We start from the raw sequence: 19,111 nt of genomic DNA on the forward strand, positions 1-19,111 counted from the left end.
CCTGTAGAATATGGGATTACAAAGAACACCCCCAACCACTGTTGGGTTGGAAGACTAACCCTAAGGCCTTTATAGCTGTGGGTCTTCTAAACTAGTTGCATTATTTTGGTTAGAGATCCAACACTTCCATTCCTTTGGCCATGCTTCTGTGATTTGTACTTTGTAAGTGTATGAAGTGCACAGGAACTGCATAATATATTGCTGAATAATCATTCCATCTTTTGTACTTTAAATCAACTGTCACTTGTAAAAACTGCTTCTCAATGCAGACTTAAAACTATGGTAGTCTATGCACTGCACTTAAATACTGAGTCCAGTTTTGGTAGCAACACTTCTAAAAATGTTGAAAAACTGCAAGGAATTCAGAGAAGTGACAAACCAAAAGGTAACCATTGGAACAGTTTGCCTAAAGCTGTAGTGGATTCTCGGTCACTTAGCCCCTCTGGGAAAGATAATCCTTAAATCTAAAGTAATGCTGTAGTTCAAGCACAAGTTATAGGCATGAGGCAGAAATTACCAGTGGCAGAGCTTGGGTTACGTAAGAGGTGGGAATAGTTGTGATCACCATATTCATCTGCTCTGCCCTTCTCAGCAACCCTGAGAGAGAGAGATCCTTAATAGTTTGAATTTATTCTACAAAGGTGATATGTAGTATAGCATATGTTCTGGCAATTTAGAGTCTCACTCCTTCATAACTTGCATGCTACTAGAAAAGGGGCTAGGGGGAAATCCACACAGCATGTAGGAAAGGGTAAGTTAAAATCAGGTGGCAGCTTGCACCTTTTTCCTAGGCTTGGTCAGGGTCCCATGTATTCACAACTGAGACTCTGAATTCCCTTATGGTTGGAAAGATAACCTAAAGCTGGAGAGTAACCCAAGCAGTGCTGTTAGACTAAAAAATAGCTGAGACAGCATGTAATATGCTCCCCCTAGGATGATAAAAGGAACACTGTCAAATTTTGTTTGTTTTTATTTGAATTGCTAAAGGACCCTTCTGTTCTTACTGATTATTTAAAGGGCTTCTGAGCACCACAGGTGTCATGGGCCTAACATGAGGTCTGGTGCTTCTCTAATACCTTCCCATTACAAGCAACACATTTTGAAAATGGTGACATTCGTCCTGCTTTAACAACTTGCAGGCAAACTTCCTTAAGCAAAAATTATAGCAAGGTGGAATACTATTCATGTAGTTTTTCTAAAAACATAAGCTGGTTATCACTCATGCTTAATTTTCAGTGAAATTTACATTAATAATCCTTACCTTCCCAATAAAGCACTAATGTATCAAACCTAATGATGAAATTCAGATTTTTCATAAACCTAATAGTAGTCCCAGGAAACAGAAAGAAGGTTCTGTGTATGTAGAGCTAGAGGAGAGACCAAATCTTTGTTACAGAAATAATCTGATGGCACAGTGTAAAAATTTGCATTTAATTTGACAAAGTAATGTAGTAGTAGCTGGGATAACCTTGGAAGAAAAGACTGGTTCTTAGCCACATTCCATAGTCAGGCATGCAGCACTGGTGTGCTCCATGCTGACATGTTCATATTTCTGCACTTCTCATACTCTGCTGCAACTGTGGGGTGGCAAAGGCATCAGTCAGAAATCAGATATGCTGTTATAAGTCAGACCCCAAATTAAGCAACAGAGGGTTTCTTAGACAGCTGTGTCAGACAGACCCTAGTTTAGCAGGCTGCTTTTCTAGAGAAGATTGTGTGTTTTATCAAGAATGTAAAAATGCCTCTCTACACAAGTGCAAAGGTGACCACTACCTTAACTTTTCAACTCTCGTCAGTAATGAGTAATAATAACAATTCATAATGAGAGCGGTGCTAGTAAAAGTACTTTGAATGTATACTTTAATTTTAATGAAGTATTCAAAACATTACATTGAAGTTAAATCCAAACAGACAACTTGTAATAGTTGTAGTAAACCCAACTGTTTTCTGGCACACTGAGTTTGACAGGATAGAAACTATTAACTGAAACCCTGGAAATATGGTTTCAGAACAAAAAAATAACCATTTCCTTTTAGGTCAAGTGTTACTTCAAACTACTAGCACGGAAACTTCTACATAAACTGAACACAACTGAGTAGATACCTGTCACTCATCATGTGCTGGCGATGTGCTCATTTTGAAAAGCTCTCCTTAATTCACCCACTGAAGGATTTTAACACTCCTGTCTAAAGTGCCTCTTACAAGATTGTTTGATATAAAGAAAGTGTATAACTTTGGTAAAGTGCTCTCTCCTACTTCATATAAAAGAAAATCATCTACCCTAATCCAGAAGGGCTGAAGCACAGGCCTCTCTCTCACCTCAGGTTTATAATCAGAATCTTCTCTTAGCCACCCCTCCCACCAGTTTTCTGTAATTCAATTACAACACCAAGTCAGCTTTTCAATCACAACCTACTGCATAAAGATAGACACTAGTAGAATGCGCATGATCTACACCAGTGACTAACCTATACCACATACTTTATTTGGACACTTAAATTTGACAGGCCAACAGTTATTAGAATACAAGATCTCTTAACAAGACTTGGGCAGAGAAAGAATAGTAGCATCCAGACAGTCCTTGGCTAGGCACCAGGGTCCATTTTAATGACATTCCCTCCCCACCCCACCCCCCCAAAAAGCTATTAATTCTCCTCTCCTGGAACAAGCTCTGTAAAGCAGTTGTGGCAGCTCAGAATCTGACTTGCATCCGGAAATGCATCTGCTTTGTAGCATTGTTACTCATTCCCGTCTTCAGCATCCACTTAGACTTCATCCTCTGTAGATACTGCATGTCACGTTCACGTGCTAGGGCTGCTCCTTTTGTAAAGGAGAAAAGGGTGAAAAGTTAGTAGCTTACAAGACTGATTTACAGTATAAGGCCTTGCCGCCAATTACATCAGTCTAGTTGCAGCAATACAGTTACCAAGGTCTAAACTTCTGGGTAGACACTTATTCTGCAGTAAGAGTGGCTTGTTTCATTTTAGCTTGACCTTCTTCCCAAGCAACGTAAACTAAGCTGAAAAGAGGCCTCATGCTGGAATAAGAGTGTCCAACAGGGTCTTATAACCTGTATACCCATCACTTTAAATTCACACCTTCCCTTATTCATCTGTAACTTCCCCATGAAAACCTAAGTGGCTTAATCCTGCAATGAGCTCTACATGTGGACATGGGTTTGCTTGCTCTGAGCTCATGAGAGGATCAAGGTCTAAGTAATTGGGGGGAGGGAGGGAGAAGAGGCGGGAGAGTGTTTCTGAATGGCTACAGATCTGAAACAGACCTAAATTAATTGAATAATTTGAAGTGTGTCTCTCCATTCAAACAAATCTTAATTTTCTTTTTAAAAAAATTCGAAGTTATTTGCCAAATAACTTCTGCAAATAATTCTTCATCTGGAGATCATTCACTGCAAGTATCCAAAACTTGAATGGTTTTGACTGGGACTGTCAAAGAACAGTTTACGCTGGGGTCATGTATTACCATATTAAATGGCAAGAACAGAAGATGCTAGCATTGACAGCTGAAGGAAAGAGTGACACACAAATGGACAGGTAATCTTAATTACCGTCAGCCACCTCTGGCAAAGACGACCTATTAACCTTAGAACTTGACACATTCAGCCTTACTTTGTGGTCAATACAATATTTATGTTCCTGAGTATCAAAATGTTTAGAATTCAATTCTACATTAATCCTCTGAAGTATTCCGCAATACTTTACACTTACACAACAGGCCTGGGCATAGCACTGTTCAGACAAAATATTTGAACTACATAGTTACAGTGCAATACATATAGCTGCAGTAGTGCAGGAGCGAAGAGAAGTACAATAGCGCAAACTAAGGAAGAACATGTAATAACTGAAAACAAGATTTGAATTTAGCAGGCAGGAACAGGCTATGCAACTTCTAGTTCTGAAAAGCCAACCTCACCTTTATTTATTTTGTACATTAGCCTAGATTCATCCTTCATAACTTCACATCACCCAACTATGACTGGAAAGTTTCAGGCTTGTTCACAAATGCACTTTTGCTATAAGAAGCAGTGTGTCTACAATTAATTTGTGTATACGCAGGGGTGGCAAATTTCTACAATGTATTGTGCTTATGTGCCAGAAATGAAGAGGACACCCAAAAGTCAGATATGGTGCAGGAGATAAGGTCCAAGCTTTTACCACAGAGCAGTGATGCTCTTCTCACTTTTCACCTACCAGAAGTTTAGTTTCTCCTTGCAAAAGTTATATTGCTCTTTGCTAGGAAGTGAAGCACCAAATCTGACAGCACCCCCCAGAAGTAGCTATATGGACAGAATTCAATCATGTAAATGCTGGTATAAGGAGACTACTCTAAGAGTGTGCCTACGCAGGGAGCGGCAGCAAGTCTCACAACCTGGGATGACAGACTCAGGCTCACATACAGCACTAAAAATAGCAGAGTAGATGGCTGAGCTGGGCTGGAAACCAGGGTCTGACACCCACCTCCCTCCAAGAATACAGGCTCAAAAGAGAGTTTAAAGAACTTAAGTTTGTCATTTACCTGTAGTGCTTGTCCAACCCAGAGCTTTGTACTGTTGCAACACCCTGCCCACTGCCGCCTTATTTTTAGCAACAACCACTGCTCTTGACAAACCAAACCGCTGCTTGTAGTATCTCATCAAGGAACGGTGACCAACCCTGGCACCTGTTACACAAGAGAATATTTTACAGTTTAAGTCAAGCACAATGAGCCAGCTTTTGAAGCAAAGTAATCGTCCAAGCGCCTTTGGAAAGTAATCACATTGAGGAGTGCCTTTTAAAAGGATCTGATGTTTTAGGACTATGATAGAGTGTGACTAATGTAGCAGCTTCTATAGTATACCACATGTTGAAGAGAGGAAAGGCAGAAAAAGACCAGCAGCTCAACTAAAGGATGGCTAGGAATTATAAAAGCCTCCAGGAAGATTTAATTAAAGACAGGAAATGGAGAGGACGATTGACTGTTAGTTTTGTTGCAAGGATTTGGGCCAGCTTTTTAATGCTAGAAGGAACCTTTATAATCAGCTAGTCTAAAGAATACAGGCCAAAGAATTTCACCTAGTAATTCCTGCATCAAGCCCAATAACTCCTGGTTGAACTAGAGCATCTCATTTAGAAAGCCATCCCATCTTGATTTAAGGGTCAGTAGGAGTCACTGTCCTAATGACAAAACAATACAAATTCACTAAGGCTCTCTACTCCTTGTGAAACAATAGAGATGATCAATCTGAGCTGTGCAGAGTCAAAAAAATGGGCCCAACATCAAGATTTATATAGCAAGATAAGCACAGAGGATTTACATTTACGTGGCACCGTGTTTTGTAACTGGTCAAATAGGCAGGCAGCACATTATCATCATCACATAATTCAGGAATACGAGAGAGATTTTCTAATTACATTTTTACTGCCAAACCAGAACATGAAGATTGGTAGGGTAAGTTTTGTTATTTATAACAGTCCCTTCTTGTTTCATGACATTTGATGAATAAAGCCTCTGCCTATCACTGGAATAAATCCTATTTCTCTTCCCCCCATTTTTTTCTTTTTTTAAACAAACTGACAATTTGCGGGTTATACTAAGTAGTGAAAACAGGAAAGGTAATTTCATGGCAAAATACAGCTCCAATAACACAGCAGCCTGCAGAAGCGCTCTGTGAAGACCTGAGACTCCAACCACACAAGAGTTTGCAGGACTGGAATCCAAAACTCTGAATTCCCTCGAGATCTTCAGTTACTACTTTGTGATCCTTTGTGGAACCCCTGCATAAACAAACCAAACTGGAATGGCTAACATGCCCCCGCTCACTGGATAATAAAGAAAAATGGGTAATGAAGGGACAGACTCTGCAGCCAAAATGCTTAATTCCACAAAGATGAGCACTTATGACAAGAGAACAAATGCTTGTTTTCCTGTTTGTCAACAGTGACTGTCAACCCCTAGTTGCTAACAATTGTCTAATTTTGATTACAGCTTTTATACTGTCCTGAAATGAGAGAGACTTGTGCTTATTGACATGGCAGACCAATGACTCCAAGGAGGTGAATACTGACTTTACTTTGTGGTTATTAGCACCGAAACACTGATTAGATGTGTAGTTGCATGTTAGTTACAGCTACAGGGAAGGAAAACCCTAGACTAGATAGTGATGTGGTTTAGGTTTTCTAGTTCAACAGTACTCTGTTAAGATGTACTCTTCTTAGCCCATATGATTCTATAAATCTCATTTAACTATTTTCTGTCCAGTAATCTTCCAAAAAGAGGTGAAAGCAGAATGGATAAAAATTGATGATTTAAAAAAAAAGAAAAGAATTGTTTGTTAAATTTTAATTTAATTTAATTAAGACCGTAGATTGATTTAAAAAAATATTTAAAATTAAATTTGAAATGATTAGTCTATCAAAATAATTTAATTAAAAACAATATTCAGACAGTACAAGCATGCTGCTGAAGTTTTAAAGAAAGTCAAACCACTGAACTGGTGGCAGTCACTGGCTAAGCACCTGGAACCACCGAGTTTGTTAAAGACTAGGGCTGTTGATTAATTGCAGTTAACTCACGTGATTAACTCAAAAAACCACTCCAATGCAGACACTACAGAACCCGAACCACCAAAAAAGAAAATCAACTTTCTGCTTGGTGGCATCTGACTCAGATGATGAAAATGAACACGTCGGTCTGCTATGCTTCGGATTGTCATTGAGCAGAACCCATCATCAGCATGGACGCACGTCCTCTGGAATGGTGGTTGAAGCATGAAGGGACATATGAACCTTTAGGGCATTTGGCATGTAAATATCTTGTGACACTGGCTACAACAGTGCCATGAGAACGCCTGTTCTCACTTTCAGGTTACATTGTAAATAAGAAGCAGGCAGCATTAGCTCCTGAAAATGTAAACAAACTTGTTTGTCTGAGCTGAACAAAAAGTAGGACTGAGTGTAGACTCTAAAGTTTTACTTTGTTTTATTTCTGAGTGCAGGTTTTTTTTAACCATAAAATTCTACATTTGTAAATTCAACTCTCACGATAAAGAGATTGCACTACAATAGTTGCAACAGTGAAACTGAAAAATACTATTTTTTATTTTATACAGTGCAAATATTTGTAATCAAAAATAAACTGTGCACTGTACACTTTGTACTGTGTTGAAATTGAAATATATTTGAAAATGTAGAAAACAAAAATATTTAAATAAATGGTATTCTATTATTGATTAATCATGTGATTAATCGCGATTAATTTTTTTAATTGCTTGACAGCCCCTATTAAAGGCCAAAGCCAGCTTCTGAGAGCAGTTGCCTCTTCTACAGGTGCAGAGAGAATATTTTCTTCATTTCATTTCAGTTTATTCGACTAGTTCAGTTCCATAACTAATTAATTCAAAACTGAGAAACCAACTGGGAGGTGAAAAAGCAGGAAAGGTTGTTTTCCTCCTCCAATCTATACATAAAAAGATGATAGGCTGAGCTAATAGTCCTAAAATCTTGTAGGCCATGGCAGCCAGAAACAATCATTTCAATTCACTAACTATTGAGAATTCTCATTTATTAAAGAAAGGAAGGAAGTTTTAAATGCAAAAATGTTTTGATAAATGTACTGGGGAAATGTGTTGAAGGTCATTTTAAAAGTGCTGGTTTTCCAGGTTTGGTGCATTTTTAATTGAATTCCAGTTTGCATCCAAATTGGCACAAATACCAAGTTAAAAAAAAAATCAAATCAATCTAGTAAGAAAGAAATGAATCATTCACCATTTTCAAACATAAAAATTAATCAGCCGAATCAATGTGTATTAAGCAATATACTTGTTTAAATAAGTGTACTAATACTGTGTATTCTCCTGGTTAGAACAAAAGCAGGAAATTTGGCATGTTTTAATAGTTATCAATGACTAAGAATCAACCTTTCCTTAGAAAAATAACTAAAGTGCGCAAATGCATAATAAGATTAAAATCAATAATTTAATTCTACCTTGCCTGGAAGTGTATTTTTATCATTCCAGCCTCCCTAAGTGAACTTTCACATACTCCATTGTTCCACTCACATATCTTGCAAATGAATTACAAGCCAGGTATCTACACGTCCGATAATTAGATTTGTTTAAAAAGTGTCCAGTGTTTAATATTAAAGTGGAAGTTTAGCAAATAAGCTAGATGACCTCATTTTACACCAACCAAATCTACTCTAGAAATACAAGTATTGCACAACAGATAGGAACACAGATGGCTGGAAAAATGAACTTTTGAGTGCTGTCTTTCCATGCACTGAAATGGTGATGGATTAAAACACCTTTATCACTGTAACATGCAATAAACACCTACAGAGCCTTTGCAGAGACAGGTGGTCTGATAATACAGGGTAGAATAAAAAAATAAAAGATTTAAAGCACCACAGTGCCCCCTACTGGTTTCCCATCATTGATCAATTTAGAGATCAAAAGATACCTTGCGTATCACTAGACCAGCTACAATTTAGTGAGAAAATCATCAGTTTTTCTACTTATGCGCCAGTAGTTTCTAATGTTTTTCACCCTCAAAACTAAACGGGACCAGAACTAAAAACCAAAGCATTTGTACCCTTTAAAAAAAGGCAGATCAAGAAATGTTTTGATTTGTTTTTTTAAACTATAAATGTCAGGTCTGGCCTATGTTTGACATTACCCTGAAAGAATCGGATTTTTCACAAAAGACCTGCAGCATATAAAAAGTGAAACTGACTATGTGAGAGAAACTATGAAACTGGAAGGAGGAAGATTTTCAGAGGAATAAAAGGGAGTTTGGCACTCATCTCCCATAGAAAGTCTCCCCCAGACTACAGTAAAACAAAAACAGAAGAGAAAGCTTCTCCTCTAATCTTTCAGATCTAGCCATTTTAGGCTTACTTGCTCCTGGTGACAATAGTATGTGTTACTTTTAAGATAGGGCCCTTCAGCTCAGTTGCTTAAGAGGAAAGGTCTCTTTTTGTTAAAGATTTAACATCCAACTCTTCCATAGGAAGGCTGAGAAAGCTCCTACTTTGGTTCGCTGGTCCTTCAGAGTCCTTCAGCAAAAATAGAATACAAAATGCAACGTTCCTGATATTTCTGAAGTTCTAAAAAACGAACAGCCTCCCTTACTGCACCACAGCTGCTTTTCATGCCATCTTTAACCACCAATAAGTTGTAATTAAATCATAAAGAACCAAAAAACAGTACAAAAGCAAGAGTTTCTCCACCACAGATCACCGTTAAAGAGACACATCAATTTATTCACTATCTGCATTTTCTTTAAAACCTACTACCGTTTCAAGTAATACACACAAGACTACTGTAACTAAAATTGGAGGAAAGATCTCTTTTCCCATTTTCATGGTGCATTTGACAGCACTTTAAAGGATCATGGGGATGTGCTGATATTAAGCATATGCAAGGGATCTCAGCGTGTGGAACTATACCCCAAAGCATCAGACAATGTAGAAATTAATACACAAACAACAATATGTGGCTGCTTAAGGAAATTAATATCTGAGTAAGAGGTTGTCAAAATTAGTTACCTATGACCAGGTTACACTGCGCAGAACTTACTCTCTGTAAGATGTATTGCAATGAAGTACATATTACATCCTTGCATGCATGAAGTAAGTCAAGGGTAAATAAGAGGAAGTGATGCCCCAATACACACACACAAATGCAAGGGGATGGCAAGTTAGAAAGATTAAGAAATCTTATACATTTCAATTTGAGCTAACGGAATAAGAGTATTCAAATGGAAACAGGTCTTCAATTTGAAAACCGGCAAAAAAAAATTTGAGATCAAAGCAGATGAAGGACAAGTGGATAGCAAACGTCTGCTTCATGACACAAATGGGAATCTCTCTTTGTTGGCAATAATTTAAACTACAGCAAAGCCAAGAAGATAAGTACTTTTGCTACAATATTTATTGTAAGTACCTGAAGGGAGGATCAATTCCATACTTTCGTCATCATATTCTAAATTCTTCCCTGCTGGAAGCTCTCCAGACATCACCACATCCTCTCCTTCCTCGTGATCAGGGTAACTGCTCCTGTGGAACAGCAGCAGCAGCAGCTAAATTACACACCCAAACTCCTTCCCAGACCCTGCACCCCAATCCCCTGCCCAGCACCAAACTCCTTCCCGGAGCCAGGGGCGGCTCTAGCCATTTCGCTGCCCCAAGCATGGCGGCACACCGCGGGGGCGCTCTCCTGGTCGCCGGTCCTGCGGCTCTGATGACCTCCCGCAGGCGTGCCTGCGGATGCTCCACCGAAGCCGTGGGACCAGCGGACCCTCCACAGGCACGCTTGCAGGAGGTCCACCGGAGCCGCCTGCCGCCCTCCCGGCGATCAGCAGAGCGCCCCCCGCGGCATGCCGCCCCAAGCATATGTTTGGCACGCTGGGGCCTGGAGCCGCCCCTGCTCGGAGCCCAGACCTCTCACGCTCTCCTGCACCCCAACACTCTGCACCAGCCTGGAGCTCCCTCCTGCACCTAAACTCCCTCCCAGACCCCGCACTCCCTCCATTAATATAGTAGAAATGTGCAGCCCGTGATGACTTATCAAAATTCATAGAGTGGCCCCCCTACGAAAATTATTGCCCACCCCTGGTATGGATGGACAACAGCATCCTAACAGGTCTAACATTTCATTGTAAATAAATAAATAAATAAATAAATAAAATAAAATAAAACCACACACTCAACAACAGCACATACCATTATGCACTTGCATACTTGGAAGGGTTGTTTAATATATTATTAGTATTAAAGTGAATGCTTAAGGTGTTAATTTTTTCTGAAGTGCACAGTAGTTTTGTCCCCAAGACAGCTTCTGACTGATGAATTGATTTTTCAAGAATTGCTAGGACCTTAAGTATAAACATTAAAAATAGGTCTAGTTTCTAGAAGGTCAACAATGGAAAAGTGGGTTTCAAGTTTCAACACTTCTCTCTGCTTTCAATTTTGTGGCAAGGAAGAAAAAAATTTCCCTACCTAAAATCATAGAAGTCTGCAAATTCCAAGGCAGCATCCCCATCTGTGAAGAGCTTGCAGTGGCTTTTATCATTCATATGACCCTGCACTGCTTCTGTTGAGTAGAAGGATTTCCCTTTCTCATTGCACCACAGGCAGATTTTCCCAACACCAACTTTTTCTCCTGCGCAGGGGGGGAAAGAGAAAAAAAAGAAAAGCATAATTTTGAGTTTACATTCAATTCAATGATCAATATTGGCATCCCTGAAGTGGTTATCTCCACTTGCAGATGGGAGACCTGAGTCACAGCCAGGGTAAGTGACTTTCTCCAGATTAGAGAGTCATTGCCAGAAACTGAATTAGGGTCCTGGTCCCCTTGGACTTTAACCGCTCTGCCTCCTCACAGAAGAAGTCCATGTATTTAAAGAATAATTCAAATGACAAACAGAGGGCTTTACACATACTGGGCAAAAACTCTGTGAGATGCTATAAAAAAAGTTTTTTTTTGTGCATTTTCTTGCTCGTTCCAAGGAGTCAATTCCTATGAGAAGAGCTTTAGTGACGATAGATAAATTTAATATGAATCTGGTTTGATTATAGCAAACATTCCATGTGCGGTGGAGCTGCTTTCTTGTAACTGTAATAGTAGTTTGGCAAATATTTGCATCATCATTCACTAGGAGAGTCCATGTAAAAGGCACACCCCGTGTAAATATTTTAGAACTTGAAGTTTTTTGCATAAACCTCATGCTGTTTAAACCAATACTATTAGAGATCAGGTTAAGACCTAATATGGGGGCAGACTATCCAAAAGCTGTCCAGTGCACCAGGGTTCTTATACTTTCCTCTGAAGCATCTGGTACTGGTCACTGTCAGAGACAGTACATTGAACTAAATAGACCTGAGGCCTGATAGAATATGGTTATTCCTAGATCTACTGGAATTAAGTCATACATTTGACTGAATGAAAGTCATGAATACCACATGACACTGAAGTCATAGCTCAAATCTTGGAGACTTTATTGCAACAAAACAGGGTATTTAACCTTGGTGGTGGTGGGGGGATGGGGGGGTGGGTGAAGAAGAGTCATGCTTACCCAAGTACTTAATCAGTCCCCTGAGATCCACAAGGTATTCTACATCTGGAATAAAGAAACTGTGGGCTTTTGTCATGTGGGCCACATTTTTCATGAGAGAGCTTGAATGGTGAGGACAAAACAAGCAGTCTGTGAGTGGTACTGCACCAGCAGCAATCTGTTTCTCATCTTCCCCCACTGCACCTTCCATCTGCTCATCTTCAGAATCTCCAGCTTCATCAGAATCTGCATCCTCCCAGCCTTTCAGTGCAAGTTAAAACATTAGGTTTATTTACATCTTTTTTTCAAGCAAATAAGTGTAATCTGTATGCTCTAGTACAGAATATGTTTACATCACCAATAATAATTATAAACTGATACAAAATGCTGTGTTCTAATTACTATACAGATATTTAAAATCAATCAAGTGGTGAGCTCAGACCACTGTCAATAAAACTAACCTACAAAGAAATGACGGAAGCTTAAGGCAAAAGTCAAAACTGCTCATAACAGGGTCACCAGATCTAAGAATTTAGTTACAATCTTCTCTACTATGAAAATCCTATTGCTCTTTAGAAGCAACATTACTACTGTACCATGTAACATTAAAACAAAGCATAACTGGTAAAAAAGCAACCCAATTCTGTCATAAACCATGAGGATTTTGATTTCTTGTAGTGACTTAGCAGCCTGAGCAGAAAGTTATAAAATCAAAGATACTCTTTTCAGATATACATCTTTATGACAAAAGAAACATTTTAAGTTATCTATAAGCAGCGTTCTTAAAGTAACTGGAGCTACGTAATTGCTTTCATGTCACTTGTACTGCTTTCAGTCATGGTTTTTTCTCCTCTGATACTCATGCAAGATCCCACACATTGCTCTATCTATATATTTCAAATTTCACTGGGGAGGGTAACAGTGTGGGGGGGAAGGGCATCAAGATAATTTCCTGTGACACTTCAATCTTCTGTAAATGCCAAAAAGGGCCAACTGAGAAGGCTGTTTGTGATGTCCATTAGGAACCAGAAGACAGTAAACTCATTTCACATAGGCCACTAAAGAGTTCTCAGATGGTAACTATTAATTACCAACCTAGATGGGATTCAAACCAGTGACCTGATAATGTTACTATTGGATATTGGTTTCTAGCTTTAAAAGCCTGAAACTGACAATCCTTTGACCTTTGTTTGCAGTATTGCTGCAGCTGCGTTGGTCCCAGGATAATCAGAGAGAGACCACTCCTTTCTTACTCTATCTAATCCTTTCATCGTACACCTCTAAACAAATAGCACTGGTATCAAAACGTTAAAGGTAAAATGAACACTCAGAAACCTCCTAAGATACAGTGTTACAACTTAAATATATCTTAAAGCAAAATAGTTGCATGTTGGTTTCTTCTTTATATATCTTCCAAAGCAGAGTACACAAACGGGTTTACCCTACAACAGTTGATGATGTGTCTAACATCTAACACATGGGGACCTGATCCCCACTGACATCAATGGAATTATTTCAGCATAAATCTGCTGTAACGGAGTGGAGCATTAGGCTAAGGAGTGCAGGTCCTGCACTGCTTTTGATGGACATAACAGAAGCAGTAGTTATGAGAGAAAAACACATGACCTCTATTCTTAGTAACTAGACCTCTATTCTTAGTAACTAGAAAAATTTTCAGTTAATCTTTAAAAAGAAAAAAGTTATGAATGAGATCGCTGGCCACTAAACCTTGCTAGACTTGAATCTTTCTTCCCTCTTTATGGCAAATATTTTTTGGTGGGAACCTCTTCTGTGTGAACTTTCATTAGAAAAAAGCCTCCCCCATGGAATTGTTAATGTTTTCCTGCCTGCAGAAATTTTATTAAAAACACATAGGGGGCTCCTACCCAAAACCAACCACTAAGTTTGCTTACCCAGAGCCACCATTTTACCACCTTGCTGGTTTTCTTACCTTCTTCCATATCCTCCTCATCCTCTGCATCCTGTTTTGCCAGTTTCCGTGCCTGCTGTTCAAACCACTGCACCCTTGGAGGTTTTTCCAATTGCTCTCTGCTCTGTGACAAATTACCTCCAGCAGAAGGTGGAGAGCTGCTTGTATCAGTTGGGAGCAATGGTATCTTCTTTGGAGACAAGGATGGCTGGGCCCTGACAGCTTGCTGAATAGCTGTATTTATTTCATCGTTGTTCAGGCTCTCCGGGGCCAGCCCCTTTTCCAGGTTCTTCTCATTTAACGTTTCTACCTTCTTGTTGACAGCCTGGAGAGCTTTTTTTTCAAGTTCTAGGTGCTTCTTGGACTTCAAATGATTCTCATAGGCATTGAACGTGGAGAACCTCTTGCTGCAAGCTGTGCAGTAGGTGGCAGTGACTTTGTTCTGTTCCTCTGTCACTGCTCTCTGAGCTAGGACTCTCTCTTGGAAATTCTCGGCAGTGACAGGTGGCATGTCAGCAACTTTCCGTTTTAGATTATATCTATGCCAGTCGGTTTTGTAGTGGGCACGCTGAACGGCAGCATCCTTAAAAGCCACACGGCACGTAATGCAAGTATAAGACGCCATTACTGGGAAGCAAAGAAAAGCAGCATATCAAAAGAAAGTGATCAAAATATGGCAGGAGGAGGAGACATGAAAAACAAGCCAGTGGCAGGTCCTTGCCTGTCTGAGCAATTGCACATTTGATGCAATCCTGGTGCAGGTGCATTAGTAACGTTTATGAAATGCTGATCATGCATTAGACATTGCAAGGGATGAAACAAAGATATAAAGTTAGTTACAACTATCAAAGATGTATTACTATTTATTATTTGTATTATCGTAGCACCTAGAAGCCCTCATCATGGAGGACAAGGACCCCTTGGCCAAGTACACACACAAAGCAAAAGGATGGCCCGTGTCCCAAAGAGACTTACCTATAGCTCTCTCCACTTTTCACCAAAGAGCAAACTCCTGAAGTCTCTAGTCAGTAGGATGCAACCCGTAGGTCTTTAAAAAAGGGATATGACCATTTTAAAGAAAAAAATACTTCTGTTGGTTTTTTTTACGCCTTTTACTGTCACAAGAAATGACTAAGATAATACAGTGTAAAAGGGATAGAGAAAGCTTTCAGTTGGTTTTCAGCATATTGTGTACAATGACACTTTTTTCCCTCCAGTATCAGTCATTTTCCCCTTTTGTATGTCAGAGTCTCTCACACAGCAACAGGGGAGAGTTAAACAGGAAAATATGACTATAAAACAACAAAAACTGGCAGAGAGAATGAGGGACCATATTTTATTGTATGTTTGTAAAGCACACAGCATAATGAGGCCCTCTGCTAGATTGGAGATTGCTGGGTATAGTAACACAAATACATAGCAACAATGGCTAAAGTTATCATTAATGCTTCTTTAAATTGAGTAGATGCAATGTTGATGGAGTCACTTTAAAACCATAATGGATCGGAAGCTCTCTAAGGCAGGGACTGTCTTTTTGTTCTGTGTCTGTACAGCACTCAAAACAATAGGGTCCTGGTCCAGGACTGCTAGATGCTACAGTGGTAATAAACAACAAAACAGACACAAGGAGACGGTCACAAATTGAGATCAAACCCACCATGCCTGTTTACAGATATGTGACTAATCTAAGGAAAGCACAATTCAACCCTGTAATATGGAGGGGGGAAAAAAATCAAGTCCCAAACAGCATACAAAAACTGCAATCCCCCCAAGGGGACCAACAGGCAGAAAAAACTCCCCCACAAACACTAGCATGAGCCTGTACAGCACTGAAAGGTATTGATTTTAATCAGAGGACAAGTACATTATAGAACTGACATTTCCTGTTTGAAACCAGCATTTGCTTTTGTTGTATCTCTTATCTGTAAATGCAGAGAAAAAACATGTACACATACGAGAAAACATGAACAATGGTCATTTATAAGCATTACAAAATAAACCAGTAAATTATTATACATAAGAGAAAAAGTCACTCATTCTTCACTGAGAAATGTCTATGTCAGAGGTAGGCAACCTGCGGCACACAAGTTGATTTTCAGTGGCACTCACACTGCCCGGGTCCTGGCCACCGGTTCGGGGAGCTCTGCATTTTAATTTAATTTTAAATGAAACTTCTTAAACATTTTAAAAACCTTATTTACTTTACATACAACAATAGTTTAGTTATATATTATAGACTTGTAGAAAGAGACCTTCTAAAAACATTAAAATGTATTACTGGCACGTGAAACCTTAAATTAGAGTGAATAAATGAAGACTTGGCACACCACTTCCGAAAGGCTGCCGACCCCGGTCTATGTTCACTCAAATAGTTATGTTTTGTTTCAGTCAGGATCAACTTCACTCCCTGCTTTCTAATTCAAGTATGCACCACCTAACCCAGAGGTGGGCTACATCCAGCCCGCAGGACCATCCTGCCCAGCCCTTGAGCTCCCAGGGAGGCGAGGCCCTGGCCCCTGCCCTGCTGATCTTCCTCTCCCGCTGCTTCAGCTCGCTGTGCTGCCAGCGCTCTGGGCGTTGGGCCTGTGAGCGCCGCCGGCCTGCCCCGGTATTCTAGACTGCATGGCGGTGCGGTTGGCTCCGGCCGGGTGGCGTGGCTGCCAGTCCTGGTGTTCTGAGCAGCATGATAAGGGGACGGGGCAGTTGGATAAGGGGCAGGAGGTTCAGGGGGGCAGTCGGGGACAGGGAGTGTTTGGATAGGCATGGGAGTCCCAGGGGGCCTGTCAGGAGGCAAGGGTGTGGATAGGGGTCAGGGCAGTCAGGGGAGGTTGGACAGAAAGTGGGCTCCCGGGGTGGGGGGGCAGTTAGGGACGGGGATGGTCAGGGGACAAAGAGCAGGGGGGGTTGAATGGGTCGGAGGTCCTGGGGGGGCCAGTCAGGGGGCAGGAAGTGGGCTGTGTGGAGAGGGGGCCAGGCTGTTTTGGGTGCGGGGGGGGGAGAACAGCCTTCCCTACCTGGCCCTCCATACAGTTTCGGAACCCAGATGTGGCCCTCAGCCACCCCTGACCTAACCATTCTAAACCGATATGAGAACCTGTTTCCATTCAGCAGTATGTGGTCCTTGAAAGGAAAAAATGATAACACTGCAAGCCATCTGCTGTATAATTTAGACAGGTTCTTTTAAAATGATATTTTAGGTATTTGCTAACTCTTGTTAGAGTTATATGGCAAGCAAGAATGTTGCTAGATTTCTCTCTGACCAATTTCAGAAATAAAATTAAAACACAAGAAAATCCAGAACAACCAAAAATATTTACATCTGCTAACTCACCAAAGGAACAATTCACTCTGTTTGAAGGTATAAAATAGAAGAGACTAACTATGGGATCACATGCTGCTATGTCAGCACTTCTGTTATACACACTTACTTTCATCCATAATTTTAACCTTAAAAAACACCCTCAATTTTCTCTCTCTCATATGTCTGCATGTGTGTGTTGAGGGGGCAAAGTTTAAATGTAACTGAATTTTTGGAATCCAAGAACAGACTTGTTTCCATCTAATTTTTGGAAGAGTTAACTTGTTTGCCGTTGGTCCTCTACTGAACCTGATTTCTGCTACTTTAACATGACACCAAATCAATAGACTAGTGAACATAAGCACAGCCATACTGGGTCAGACCAATGGCCCGGTAGCTGGTCTTCCAACAGTAGCCAATGCCGGGTGCTTCAGAGGGAATCATCAAGTGAGCCATCCCACGTCACCCATTCAGCAAACAGAAGCTAGGGACAGACACTTTAGAGCATGGTTTTGCATCCCTGCCCATCCCGGCTAACAGCCATTGGTAGACTCATCCTCCATGACTTTATCTAGTTTTTTAAAACCCTTTTATAGTCTTGGCCTTCACAACATCCTATGGCAAAAAGTTCCACAGGTTGACTGTGCCTTGCATGAAGAAATACTTCCTTTTGTTCATTTTAAATCTGCTACCTATTAATTTTATTTGGTGAACCCCAGTTGTTGTGTTATGCGAAGGAGTAAATAACACTTCCTTATTTACTTTCTCCACACCAGTCATGATTTTATAGATCTTGATCATATCCCCCCCCTTAGTCATTTCTTTTCCAAGCTGAGCTGTTCGAGTCTTATTAATCTATCTTCATACGAAAGCTATTCCATACCTCTAATAGATTTTGTTGCTCTTTTCTGAACCTTTCCCAATTCTAGCATAGTGTGAGAATGACAGCTGCTAAACAGAAGTTAGTAGAATATAAGAGCTTCTATTATGTCAGTTAGGAACTATAAAACCTAGATAAAAATGGCTTGACAAATAAAATTATTTTTTGCCTTCACTTTGCATTTCCTTTTTGGTGGTTTTAAATCAGGTAAGTCCAAAGTTACTTTTAAAGACCACGAGTTGAGTTTAATGTCAAAAGAAATTCGGCTACAGATAAAATATACAACGCGTGTATACGACTTACTAAACCTAGGAGGACAGGAGGGAGATATAAAACAGCAAAAAGAGCATTAAAACAGGGTTGGTAGGATTCATTTCATGACTGTCTGGCTAATCAACTCAGCAAAGCTAATTTACTCCAGCAACTCTTGCCCTGGGTGCCCTCCCTCCATGCCTGTCACACCCAGCAGAGCCTGGGCACGGAGCAATCCAATCTGAACTCCTGGGTTTAGACCCAGCTTCTGTTTCTGCCATGAAGGCGGGGCTGCAGACAGCAGTCCGGGCGCTGGGCACATCCCAGCACCAGAGCTGCCTCTGCGGGGGGAGGCGAGGGCCCCACGCCCCGGGAAAGCCACAGGCGAGCGGTCCCAGCAGCGCTGCGTAGCTCCCCGGCTGCGGGACGGAAGCGCAGGGCCCCGCCGCAGGTGCGGGCTTCTCGGGCCTCCCCCGGCGCGGCCCCGCCCCCAGACCCAGGCCGCCCGCGGGAAGCAGGGAAGGGGCTGGCGGTGACCGGGCACCTACCTGCGGGGCGCGCAACGCCTGGCCGGGCTGGAACGCGGGGACAATGGGGCTGGAACGCTCGACCCCCGGGGATTCCAACGTGGGGCGGCCACAAGCAGAGAGCGCCCCGCCCCAGTGACGCGCGTCGGCCGCGGCAGCAGGGAGGCGGCTCTA

At 41.0% G+C, this 19,111-nt stretch overlaps 1 protein-coding gene across 3 annotated transcripts; it reads right to left on the bottom strand.

The window, feature by feature from the left end:
* Nucleotides 1–1,842: 1,842 nt before the first annotated feature.
* Nucleotides 1,843–19,083, bottom strand: ZNF622 (zinc finger protein 622). 3 transcript variants are annotated; one of them, XM_030551736.1, is made up of 8 exons: nucleotides 18,959–19,083; nucleotides 14,956–15,028; nucleotides 14,002–14,607; nucleotides 12,072–12,311; nucleotides 10,996–11,158; nucleotides 9,941–10,053; nucleotides 4,537–4,680; nucleotides 1,844–2,820 (listed from the first exon to the last, which is right to left on the bottom strand). In XM_030551736.1, exons 3-8 carry the CDS (start codon nucleotides 14,603–14,605, stop codon nucleotides 2,693–2,695), a joined length of 1,392 nt encoding a protein of 463 aa, XP_030407596.1. In that variant the 5' UTR covers nucleotides 14,606–14,607; nucleotides 14,956–15,028; nucleotides 18,959–19,083; the 3' UTR covers nucleotides 1,844–2,692. The 3 variants fall into 3 exon arrangements, with proteins under 3 accessions (XP_030407595.1, XP_030407596.1, XP_030407597.1); XM_030551737.1 differs by lacking the exon at nucleotides 14,956–15,028 and adding an exon at nucleotides 15,845–15,902; XM_030551735.1 differs by lacking the exon at nucleotides 14,956–15,028 and having other exon boundaries at nucleotides 1,843–2,820.
* Between the last annotated feature and the right edge of the window lie 28 nt (nucleotides 19,084–19,111).

Source organism: Gopherus evgoodei, chromosome 2, assembly GCF_007399415.2.
Source record: "Gopherus evgoodei ecotype Sinaloan lineage chromosome 2, rGopEvg1_v1.p, whole genome shotgun sequence".
NCBI lineage: Eukaryota > Metazoa > Chordata > Testudines > Testudinidae > Gopherus > Gopherus evgoodei.